Source organism: Muntiacus reevesi, chromosome 20, assembly GCF_963930625.1.
Source record: "Muntiacus reevesi chromosome 20, mMunRee1.1, whole genome shotgun sequence".
Lineage (NCBI taxonomy): Eukaryota > Metazoa > Chordata > Mammalia > Artiodactyla > Cervidae > Muntiacus > Muntiacus reevesi.
In genome coordinates this window covers 35,587,800-35,600,959 of record NC_089268.1, presented here as the reverse complement: position 1 = coordinate 35,600,959, position 13,160 = coordinate 35,587,800, and the positions used below count along the sequence as shown (strand labels likewise).

The 13,160-nt window shown below is 38.5% G+C and overlaps 1 protein-coding gene and 1 non-coding gene across 2 annotated transcripts; one reads left to right on the top strand and one right to left on the bottom strand.

Moving 5' to 3' along the window:
• Nucleotides 1-1,499: 1,499 nt before the first annotated feature.
• On the top strand, nucleotides 1,500-12,049 carry LOC136151563 (chorionic somatomammotropin hormone 2-like). The gene is made up of 5 exons (XM_065912804.1): nucleotides 1,500-1,554; nucleotides 6,749-6,930; nucleotides 9,184-9,291; nucleotides 11,052-11,231; nucleotides 11,858-12,049. Exons 1-5 carry the CDS (start codon nucleotides 1,500-1,502, stop codon nucleotides 12,047-12,049), a joined length of 717 nt encoding a protein of 238 aa, XP_065768876.1.
• On the bottom strand, nucleotides 4,640-4,749 carry LOC136151992 (U6 spliceosomal RNA). Its single transcript, XR_010660154.1, has one exon. It is a non-coding gene; the product is annotated as a U6 spliceosomal RNA (small nuclear RNA).
• Nucleotides 12,050-13,160: the final 1,111 nt, after the last annotated feature.

Genomic DNA, 13,160 nt, shown 5'->3' with positions numbered 1-13,160 from the left:
CAGTGGGGAAAGGACAAACTTTTCAAAAATGGCACTGGGCAAAATGGATAGTCCTATGAAAAAATGAACTGTGCCCCTGTCTTTTACCATACACAGAAATCAGCTATAAAAAGGGATTAAAAAGTTGAACATAAGACTTCAAGCGATTAAACCCCTAGAAGAAAACATTGAGGTAATCTTCTTGCCATCAGCCTTTGCAATGAGTTTTTGGGTTTCACACTAAAAGCAAAGGCAACAAGTGCAAAAAGAAACAAGTGCGACCATATCAAACTCCAATGAAAGGAACATCAACAAAATCAAATGGCAATTTACACATTGACAGAAGATATTTCAAAAACATATATTTTATAAGGGCCTAATATCCAAAAATCATGAGACATACAACTCAAGGGCAAAAAACCCCAAATAATCCAGATTTTTTAATGGAGCATAAGAAAAGTAAGAGTTTCAATAAAGCTGAAGATTAGACTGTAGATGAGAGACACAGCAAGTTTTCCTTCTAGAACAACAAAACCCTGTGCCTTCCTGACATTACTTTCTTCATCTCCACTCACTTATTTGACAATTATAGTTCACAGTGTACATTTTTCAGACAAGAGAAATCACCCTACAGTGAACTATAATATGTACTAAGAACAGCCTCACAGGGGAAAACAAAACAAAACAAAAACAAACTAATATTTGCATACTTACTAAAGAGGCATATCAAAATGAATGTAATTTCCAGAGTTTGCCACTCCATTGATTTCTATGTTTCATTTCAAAATTGAGCCACCTAGTAAAGATAATGAGTTAAGAGACCTCACTAATATATCGATAGAAAATCAGTTTCAAATGGGAGTATTAATGGATTACAATTTGGGGGTAATTTATTACTAGTGTTGAAACTGGAGTCCTTTTGATACTCTACTGCATCGGGTTAATACTTTATTATAAATATTATTAGCAATATAGGGACACATACTACTAAAATTATAGTGAATAGAGAAAGACATAGAATATAGTAGGCAAGAAGAGAAAGTGTGGGAAGTCAGCAATGTTAGTAAAGTAAAGGGCAGGAATGCCTTGAGAGGAAGGAAGTTTCTCAAGGTTTCTTGAAACACCAAGAATGAGTCAGATGTGAGGAATTAGCTTAATTTGTAAACCAGAAACTCTACCAGAAGAAATTTCAGTTCTTAAAAATATTAAGATGCTAAATCCCACAATTTAGACAGAGAATAGGGTAGGGTAGTGTATATAGACATTCAAAATTCTCCATTGCTTAGTGCATCAGGCCCTCAAGGACCACCCTCACTGAAGTCTTTCTCTATTGCTCAACCTAAAGGTACAACCATGGAGAAAGAGATAGCTCTACTCCACAGGCAGTTGAACCCTGCTTTTATGGTCTCCTGGTTTTCCTTAAAAAGCATTCGTTGCAGCAGGTTTCCTCCATCCATCCTGTCCGGCTGACTCCCCACGGTCAACAGGACTTCTCACCCAGGGATCATTCTGCAGTCCCCATGGCTCCAGCCCCCAGCTTCCGTGGTCACCAGTGGACTTACAACCCCGTCCGAGGTATGAAAGGCAGCAGCATGGCTTGTCTATGTGGTTCTCATCTGTTCAGACGGTCACAGATTAGTTACTTCACTCCCCAGCAGCTTCAAATGGCTCCTTATTCCAGTGGACGCCCATGGACGTGGGGATCTCTCCCCTGCGCTTCAGCTCCCTCAGCCCCAGGTGCAGGCTGGTCCCACTTGCTCTCCTACTCCTTTCCTCTTCCTCCTTGTCCCTTCTTTCTTTTGTCCTACCAAGTTCTGTATGAATCCGGATATTCCTCCTCAGTAGTCAGGGAGTTCTGCCAGTATTCACCTGGTCTTCTGTGAGAACTGCTGTGTTTTTAGACGTCCTTGATGCGTTGGTGGAGAGAGGTGTACCCCACTCACACCTACCCCTCTGTCATCTTGTCCACCCCCATTTGTGCATGTATTAGAAACGAGTTTCCCTTTCTATTAAGTAACATTCTATTCTATTAAGTAACAATACCATCACCACACATGTTTAACTTTTGCTTTTTGAGGAGAACACAGGTAAGTTCCACTCTCTTCAGAAGGGTCAGTCATTTAGTCGGGTCCGACTATTTGCGACCCCATGGACTGGAGCAACACAGGCTTCCCTGTTCATCCCTGACACCCGGAGCTTACTCAAACGCATGTCCACTGAGTCGGTATACCACTTGATGATATCCACTCTCTCAGAGATTATTTTTTTGAGATTCCTTATAATTGAAATCTTATTGTATTTTTCTTTGTGTGACTTAATTTACCAAGTGTTATGCCCTCCAGTTTCATCCATGTTGCCATAAATAAAAGTATTTCTTTCTTTTTCTAATGCCTAAATAATATTTACCTATATATGTCACATCGCGTTGTTTTAATCCATTCTCCTGTTGAAAGGTACTCAGGTTGTTCCTATTACAAGGCTACTGTGAATGATGCTGCAATGAACATGGGAATACAGATCGCTGTTTGAGAAAATGATTTCATTTCCTTTGACTATATATCCAGAAGTGGGATAATGGATCACATAAAGTTCTCTTTGAAATTTCTTGAGGAACCTCCACAGTATTTTTCCATGAGAGTTGCACCGGTATGCATCCCTACCAGCAGTGCATAAGCACTCCTTTTTCTCCACATCCTCAACAAGATTTGTCATTTCTTACATTTTTGGTACCTGCCATTCAAACAGGAACAAGGTGATATCTCTTGTGCTTTTGATCTGCATTTCATTTGATTATTAGCGATGCTGAGCATCTTGTCATATACCTCTTGACCATCTATATGTCTTATTTGTGGGAAAATGTCTATTCTTAAAGATGTAGCATACATTATGTTTACTATATTCCAATATATGCAACTCTGTTTCCTAACTATATATCAACAACAAACTATCAGAAGTTTGAATAAATTAAAAAGCCCATTTACTATTGCATTACAAAAAGATAAAACACTTAGAAATAAACTTAAGCAAGGTGTTGAAAGATTTTATACAAAACCTTTAAGACATTGATAAGAGAAATTTATAAAGAGCTAAAAGTATATAAAGTTAGGTTGTCTGTTCAATGTGTTTCTTCAGGTAGGATTTGTATTACTATAACCTTCCCTCTTAGAACTCCTTTCGATGCATCCTATAGGTTTAGATCATCATGTTTTCATTGTTCTTTGTCTCTAGGAATGTTTTGATTGCCTTATTTCTTTAGTAACCTCTTTATTATTTAGAAATGTGTTGTTGAATCTCCATCTGTTTCTGTTCTTTAAAGTTTTTTTTTTCTATAATCTATATCTAGTCTCATAGTGTTGAGGTCAGAGAAAATGCTTGATATAATTTCAATTTTTTTAAATTTACTGAGGTTTAATTTGTGACCCACGATGTGGAAAATGTTCCATGTGCACTTGAGAAGAAAGTGTATTCTGCATTTGTTGGAATGTGCTAAATATCAATTAGGTCTGTTTGCTCTAATATTTCCTTGTAAGATATGTTTCCTTATTAATTTTCTGTTTTGTTTATCTGCCCACTGGTACAGGTTCGGTGTTGACATGCCCTACTATTACTGTGTTACTGTCAATTTCCCCTTTTGTGTCAGTTAGTGTTTACCTTATGTATTGAGGTGCTCTTATGTTGGCTACATAAATGTTTAAAATTGTTTTGTCTTTTTCTTGGACTGACCCTTGATCATTAGGTAGTGTCTTCTTTATCTCTTATAATAGCTTTTATCTTAAGGTCTATTTTTTCTGATACGAGAAATGCCAATCTGGCTTTCTTTGATTTCCATTTGTATGGAATATCTATTTCCATCCTCTCACTTTCAGTCTCTATGTGTTTCTAGGACTGAAGTGGGTCTCTTGTAGACATCATATATATGGGTCTTGATTTTGTATCCAATCATTCAGTCTGTGTCTTTTGGTAAGAATGGGAGAAGATAATAGCAAATAAAACAACTGATAAAGAAGCAAATACACTAATGAACATCAGAAAAATCAAAGCACAAAAGGGTCTGAAAAATATTTCATAAAGAGACTTGGTAGTCTGATCAAAGAATAAGAGAATCAAATTAGACAACCAAAATACAAAGACTTGTGCACATGATAGAACCAGAGAAAGCTCAGAAGAGAAAGCTTCGAGGCTAGTGGACCAGCAAACGGAAGCCTCCAGCATCAGGAAGAAAAACCTGAACAGAACTCATGACTGTGCACTTCTGGGAACGGCCTCAGTTTCAAAGTTTGGGCACTATACCACCTAAAAGCGTACGAAGACAAGGATTATAGCTTGCTGTGACACTGAGTCACAGACAATAGTGTTTGTTAGTTTACTTTTCTCATTCAACTGTAAAGTTAATGAATCACTACCAATGATAATTGACACCTTCAGTTTCCAGTCAGATCCTCTTTAGTCATACAATGGATATCTTAACCTGTTATATGATCCCCAATAACAGCTTTAATAATTAAATTTATTGATCTTTAATTGAAAGTTATTTGCTTTACAATACAGTAGTGCTTTTGGCCAAACATCAACAGGAATCAGCCATAGGGATATCTATGTCCCCTCGCTCTTGAACCTATTATCCCCTTCCTTCCCATCATACTCCTCAAAGCTGTTAGAGAAAAATATGGAAAGCTTCACAAATGTGTGTGTCATCCTTGGGCAGGGGGCCATGCTAATCTTGTCAGTATTATTCCAATTTTCTAACATATGTGCTACCAAAACAAACATGCAAGTAAAACTTTAACAGAAAAACAAATCATATAGTTAGTCATTACCAACAAATGATCAATTACACTAGGAATTAGGATATTCTGCTATATTTACCACCCCTTATAAATTAAATTTTATAAGGTCCAAAGTTCCATGTAGGAATTAAACATATATTTATTCATAACACATGTATACATGCACAGAAATATATGCCCAAAAAAGGTCTATGTTATACAAGCTATTATTCTCCTTGGCTGTCACAATAAGCTCTTTAGTTGATGAGAGAGATAGTCCCAAATTTCTTCAACTTATATGTCTTCCTTTTAAGAATCACTTCTTTGATTTTCATCACTTAATTTTAAATAACCATTTTATTCTTAGATACCATGTCCCTTTAAGAGCAGAGAAAACCTATCTTATCCTTCATTAAATTACCACTCTTCTGGTAAATTGTAGAAAGAATCATGTTGATATCTCATTCAAGAGGATAAAATCCCTATTTTATCAGTTCTCATGTCCAAACTCAATTCTTGCTCAAATCAGTCTTAAATTCTGCTTACTTACAAAGGATGGACAGGAAAAGTAATATTAAAATCACGCTTGCAAGAGTCTATGATTTTATGCTTCCATTGGTCAAAGGTAGGGCCAGGAATCATTTCTGAAATATTACAATACATCATGGAAGCGTGAAGGTCTAGTTTTACTATCAAAGAGGGAATTCTGGGAGATGGTTCAAAACCTAAGCCCCATGGGTTGTCAGGATGTGCTCTTGACCAGACAGATGGATTTTCTCCCTGAAACGTCACAGTTAGGAAAGGCCAGGCATGTCCGCAGAACCAGTGACGGGGTCCTGGGTGCTGAGCAGGTAAGATTCTTGGATGACCATCTGGAGATTTACCTGCCATTGTCTCGAAGAAACAAGCATAATGAGAAGATTAAGGATGCATAAAAGTAGTATGACTGAAAAAAAAAAAAAAAAGTAGAAGACCTGTCAAGTTCCCTAGAAGAACTTCTAGCCCGGAGAACCAGGCCCCCACACTGCTAATTGTCAAAGACGTTAATAGTAAGTGTTTTATAGACAGAATAGAACAAGTGGATAAAACCAATGTTCTAGGATCACTGCTGTTCTGCAGTCAAAGACAAAATATTTTTCACTTTAAGCTGAGTCATCACAGCTCCTGATGTGGTCCTGGTTACACACATGCAGACCGAGAGCCCACGGGCATGTGTGATGTGGCATCAGGAAGTGAACAGATGACTGTATTGGTGCCCAGTCACCTCCATGTGCTAATAATGGAACCTGGGGATAATTATGTGCCCTCTCGAAGGCATTGCATCTTCATTAACATAACTTGATGATCATAGGGAGGATGAACGCCATCTCACAGGGTTACTGTGAAACACAAATTTTAAGATGTTTTAAAGCTTTTGGGAAAGTATCAAAGACATACATGTGGTTAGGAAGGTGAGTTAGCAGATCCAAGGTACAGTATTCTTTTTCTCTTAGTATTCTCTCTGTACTCAATAGTAGCGATCAGTCAGTCATGTGTTTACTCTTACCCCAGCATGATGGTAAACCACACAGATCAACTGTACACTTCTTGTCATTTCCATGTCTAAAATTCAAGCACTAGTCAGTGTAGACTGAAAAAATTAGAAACTCCTAGAGGGCCTCTCTGCTCAGAGTCTGCAGAGTCCCAACATTAAACTGTCTTAAAAGAAGGGCCTAAATACTCTAGCTCACAATTAAGTTCCAAATGTTTGCAGAGCACAGAAGCACTTCAGGGAGCAATACAAAAATGCAGGGAGTAACCTACTTCTCCAACTATCTATCTGTGCAAATGTCATCATCCATCTAAATTCACACAGAAGGCGCTCCTTCTTCCCCACCCCAGCTACTAGAGCACCATCTCCTGCTCAGAGTAACAGGGAAAGAGAAGGCTTCCCTCCACAGGATGGATTTCATAACCTCAGGTGACTAGATTATCTCAGAATGGCTCATGTTTTATTTTAGCAGGATCCTGCCTGCTCCTGCTGCTGGTCATGTCACATCTGCTCCTGTGCCAAGGCGAATTTTGCTGGCTCTGTGGTCGATATCTGTTTGGCGTCCGCCTGAAGTCCCTTAGAGAAACGTTTAGCCGTGCCTCCATCCTGTCCCACGACATGCATAACCTTTCCACAATAATGTTCAATGAGGTTGTAAGTACTGTGGTGGTGGTGGTTTATTTGCTCAGTCATGTCCGACTCCTGGGACCCCATGGACTGTAGCCTGCCAGGCTCCCAGAAGGGACCTTCGTGTAAGTGATTGGGCCAAAGTATCCTTTCAACAAGAGGGCTGCATCAGCCAAACTTCAAATAACATTCTCTAGGTTAAAGACGCCGTCAGCTCATGAGGTGTGGAAATCGAAGGTAGGATCAGTATTGTGAAATCTCAAAGATTCCTAAGAAGTGCATTAACGTTTTCAATTTCCTTTCATTCACTTTCTTTTTTTAATTTCCAAAATAAGTGATTTTGTATTTGTCAGCTAGGAATGCCATAAAAGAATACAATAGACTCAGTGGAATAAACACCAGAAATTTATTTCCTCACAGCTCTGGGGGCTATAAGTCCCAAACAGGGCACCATCAAGGTGAGGTTCTGGTAAGAACTCTTTCTTCCCAGGATGGCTTCTCCGTGCATCCTCACACAGGGTGGGGAGTGGGGCAGACAGACAGAGGAAAGGACACACAGTCACAGAGACAGAAGAGAAAATTCTCTGGTGTTTCGCTTCATGGAGACACTAAACCTATTGGATGAGTGTTGCTCCCTAAGAGCTCATTTAACCTTAATGGGCTTTGCTGGTAGCTCAGATGGTAAAGAATCTCTTCCCAATGGGAGAGACCTGGGTTCTATCCCTGGGTCTGGAAGATTCCCTGGAGAAGGGAATGGCAAGCCACTCCCATTCTTGCCTGAGAAATCCCACGGACAGAGGAGTCTGGTGGGCTATAGACCATGGCATGCCAAAAAGTCAGAACCCTTTTCAAACACAGTACTTTGGCGGTTCGGGAAACAACACATGAATTTGAAGAACACACATTCAGTCCATAATACTACCTGACAGAAAGAAGTTTTAGGTGGGAATGGGGAAAAGGAAGCATGTTGAATTTCTGGTCCTTCAGTGTCTCTCTGGGATTTCTTCTCCAGGCTCAGAGTAAATAGCCAATAAATGAGAACTGCTCTGCAGTGAACTGGGTGGATGGAACATGTTAAACAAAGCTGAATCCTGGTCACAAAAATGAATACTGGTAGTGTTCGTAATGCTACAAATTATTGTTTTAAGATTTGCAGTGAATAGGTTTCGAGCTACAATAGAAGTAGAGTTTACAATTGGAAGCAATTATTCTCTTTCTGATGAAGGTATTTGAAAGTGGTGTGTTAATTCTTCTAGGTCAATCAAGCAGCACACAGTAGAGCAGACAGCTAATAAAAGGCGGTGCTAAAGATTTCTATTAAATTCACATAGTTCTTTGTACTCACTAGTTTTTGTTTCATCCTCCATTTTTGACTGTCCATTTTTGTCCAACTCTTCCAAGTAATCTCTTCAAATGTTCATAAGTTCCGCTAAAGATTTGATTTTCTCTATCAAAATGTTAGTTAGATTTATCTCCTCTTATTTTTCTCTGTCCATTGCTTAGTATTTCCTATAACTTTATGCCATGTTTTTCTGATGTACAACTTTGTCACCATAAACAGCATTGTATTCTGCACCTGGGATGAACACTAAGCTTTTTAGTGAGCGGGTTCAGAGATAAGTCAGAGTCATTACTCTATTACTCCTTATAAGGGAATATACTGGCTCTAACCCATAGTAAACAAGATTTTAAATGGTTAAATATAGGTGCATGCATGCATTCTAAGTCACATCCATTGTTCCAACTCTTTGCCACCCTGCTGACTGTAGCCCAAGAGGCTCCTCTGTCTGTAGGATTCGCCAGGCAAGAGTCCAGGAGTGTGTTGCTGTACCCTCTTTCAAGGGATGCTCCTCACTTAGGGATCAAACCTGAGACTTCTTGTATCTCCTGCATTGGCAGGAATGTTCTTTACCCCTACTGTCACCTGGGAAGCACCAAGTATTGGTAGAAAAGAACTAAGTAAAAAAAAAAAAAAGAAGAAGAAGAAGAATTAAGTATTGGTTCAAAAGAACAAAAGTATTTGGTTCAAATACCAAAAAAAAAAAAAAAAAAAAGATAGTGATAAAAGAGAGAAGGGATATGTTTGAACTTAGAAATGTTAGATGTAAAATCATTTTTATAGAGACAATATACCGAAAAAGTAGGAAAAGAATGACTTTCAAATTTTGTGATGCCCCCCCCCCATTAAAAAATTACACATCTATCAAACGTTAATGTTCTGGTAATTGGCTCATCTATTGAGTGCCCAGCAACCACAACTAATTGCCTGATCACTTTCAGATTGAAAGGTATTCCCAGAGTAAACCGGAGTATATGAATACCACCAATGACTGCCACACCAATCCCCTCCAGGCTCCTGAAGAAATAGAAAAAGCCCAACTGATGAACGTGAGTCTTTCAACTGGGTTTTTCACCGGATCAAATGAGACAGTATTTAGCTTACCAGGCTTTGGATTATTAGAGGTAATGGTAACTTTATATGCAGAAAATTTTGGAGGAAATGTAAGCATCAGAAGAGGAATTATTTTATGCAGTTGATGAAGCATGAGTGAAAACAAGGGATGACTATTGATCTGTAGTAGCAAAACAAATAACAGACCTATAAATTGTCAATGCAGACACATTTAGTTCAAGCAATGCATTAGATACAGGCTTGCAGCTATTATTCTGTACAAAAACAGGAAATGAATGGGAACTTCCATGTGTAAAATATAAGATTACAAAATTCATGAATATGTAGGAAACACACTCCAGTTTTGAGTACTCATTGTTACTAGTGACTAGTACGTGGGAGTCCTATACTGCACCACTGGAGCCAGCGTGTCTGCATTTAAAGGTTCTTCTGATTCTGCTTCTACTTCTCTGACACCTCCTCATTGATCATTCTCAACGACTCCTCTGTCATCTTTTATTTTTAATTTTAAGGTTCCCCCACAATGGCCTATATCACATTGCTTTGCTTCTCATGGCCGCAACAATTGGCTCTGTTCTGAGGACAACACAGTTTACATATCAAGCCTCAATGATTAATGGCAGCTCCAAATTTTCACTGTTATAATCTCTCCTTTCTGATTTCCTGCTTTATCCTTCATTCTAACATAGTTTAAAATATTTTCACATGCATCCCCCCTTAAAATTCTATTTTTTTCTCTCTACAGCTTTCTTAATGAACCAGAATTTTTTTCCACTGTTAAGTTCATTAATAATGAGAATGATCAAGTAAAGGAAAAGGTCAAAAAGGTGGAGGAGGAGGGATTTTTCAGTAAACTTGAATTTAAAGTTTATTTGAGAGTTACTACAATGCCATGCATTTTACTAAGCACTTTATGTGCATTACTATATTTAATCCTACTCAGTGCTCTGTTCTTTACCACTAAGACAGTTCATGACTGTAAAGAAATCAAGTATATTTTCTAGAGATCTTCAGCCCCCAGGATTTCCATGCTCAATTCTGCTAGTAGTAGTGAACTAGGGGTGAAAACCCTCCTTTGTGCATCACACTGATGCTGTTACTAAAGACAACGCTGTACCATTTTCTGCCCGGACACATGTCAACAAGACAGACTCTTCTGATACCAGCATGGGGGCTGGTGTTGGGATCAACTGAGGAAAGAAAGCCTGTTTAGGAATGTCATGTCTTCTTCATTGTCTCTTGGTTGTAATATCATAAAACAAATTACCAATTGAAAATCAATACAAATGACTCATCTGATTCATTAATACAAAAGAATCACTGGGTGACAATGATGTGGACACAGGTAGAATGCCTCTTTCCTGGGTCAGGTACTGCAGGCACATACTGACTTGTCATAATATACTTAGATTTCTCTCACACAAATAGACAAACATAAAAGAACTCACTGAGTGGGTGGTAGAATTTCAGAGGAAATAAGAAAATTCATGTTATTAATTGGAACTCATCAGAAGAATTAATTCCTAAAATAACCCAGATTTTTAATAATTCAGTGAAGTGTGAACTAAGAGCTTACCTTTTATAATTTTGCAACTTTTACTACCTTCAAAAATCTCTGCATACACATAGGAATAATCTAAGTCTTTTAGGTCAGCAGCTCTGAACAAAGATCACCTGTTACCAAAACCACTGTATTACCATTATTTTAATGAGACTGTTTATTATGTTTGCTTAGAATGAAGACCTTACTAAGTGGATACTCATGATACAGTACCTCTGGAATGCTCCTGTGTTTGATCTAGCCTATGACCCGCGGATTGAGGAAAACCTCACAGTTACTATCATATCAAGTGCCTTAGAGAGTCGTAGAAAATCATTCAAACTTCAATCAATCTTAGAGAGAAGATTCAGCCAGGTGAGCATCCTGCCTAGGGCTTTCTTGCATTGTTCATGAAAGAAAGAGTTGATGTCTGTAATGCACAATGTGTTTTGAAATATCCTTTTTTAAGAAAAAGATTCATGACTTCTATATACTAGATTCCTACTACATAAAGCAGGAACCTAGTTTTTCATTTGATAGAATCTACTGTAAAAGAATCAGAATTTCAGTGCATTTTTTGACATGTGCAGCCTTCCCTGCATTGCACACAATTCCACCAAAAGCTTGCCTCTTCCCGGGCAAGGTGGTTGAAATGTTTTTAAGAGTAAGAGAACTAGATAGCAGAATTTCCAAGATCAGCATTTTCCTCAATGTATCCCAGGATATATGCTATTGAAGTTCCATTTGTCTTCTTTCTCTGTTCTGCTCAAATCAAAGGATGAGAGTGGGAAGGAAGAAAAGAGAAAGTTAAATCTAAACTTGAGTTATGTTTCTACATTATAGATTCCTAATAGTTTTTTCATAGGCTGGCCGAAAATCCATATCTAGAGAGTTTTACATTTGTATGTGATTCCCAAATATTAATTATATAATTACAAAGGACAAAGATAAGGAAGTACTAATAAAACTCACAAGAAGTCATTTATCTTTTGGGTATTCAGATTATTCTTCCACTCAGACGGAAGTTGGAGGAGGAACGCTTGTACTGGTCAGCAATTCCATTCCTGCTGTCCGACGATGAAGATGTACGTCATTCTGCATTTTATAACCTGTTCAAGTGCCTGAACAGGGATACACGTAAAATTGATATGTACACCAAGATCTTGGCATGCCGAATCAGTGACGAGTGCTAAATCCACATCCATCCCATCCAGCTCTGAGATGGTGCTAAGGATCTATCCCATAGCAGGCTTCTTTGAAATATACAGCTTTTCATGCATGCTCTGTGAAATGGGTCGCCTCCTAAAAAAGTAAACATAGACTCTGTAGAGATGTCAAAATCTAAGAGGGTAATTTGTTAACATTTCTTATTTTCATTTAATAAAAAAGCAAAAGAAAATCCACCCCTACAATTGAGAGAATGAAGCTCCTATTAAAATTAATCACAAATAGCAGAAGCTGGCATTACAAATAAGACCAGTAAGAGATTATGTAAGAATTACAGAAAATTATTCTGGGTCAAGTTATGAGAATCAAAGTATTAGACAATTGTTCATGGTTTTGGCCATGCTACCAAGAAGACTGAATCCTTAGGATCCTTTATGAAAGCCAGCCGCGAACTGTCAGTCCACTGTCACAGTGTTACACCAGACAGTATCAGTGCTTCAAACCTTTTTACAAATAGCATGAGGTTTACTGAACTGTGTGAAGATTGTTAGGATGCTGTCTTAGACCTTCTGGGTTGCTATAACAAAATATCACAGACTTATAAACAATGGAAATGGATTTCCACAGCGTGGTCATGCAGGGTCCTTTCTGATCACACACTCCTTATTGTATCCTCACACAGGTTAAAGAGCTTGGGAGATCTGTGTGTCTCTTATATATAAAAGCACTCATCTCATTGAGGAGGCTCCATCCTTATAACTCCATCACCTCACAAAGGCACCCCCTTTGGATACCATAACAATGGGAATCAGGATTTCATCATATGACATTTCTGGGGGACACCAAGGTTGAGACCATAGTAGATACAAATATGAACTGCCTCCAGCCTCCTCCAGTAGCTGTCTTCACCCACACTCCACTGCATCCTCATTTTCTGCATCACCTTGCAACCATTCCATACATTCTGTCACTCTGGGTTTCACAAGGCCAGGTCAGACAGCTGTCAACTCCATTTCATATTCAGCCTATTCAACGTTTCCCTCTCCCCAGCTGAGGCCCCGGGGACTCACCAGGAAGCATCAATATGTCCATTTCTGCAAGGTTCCTTCTCTCTCACTCTCTGGATCTTCAATCCCT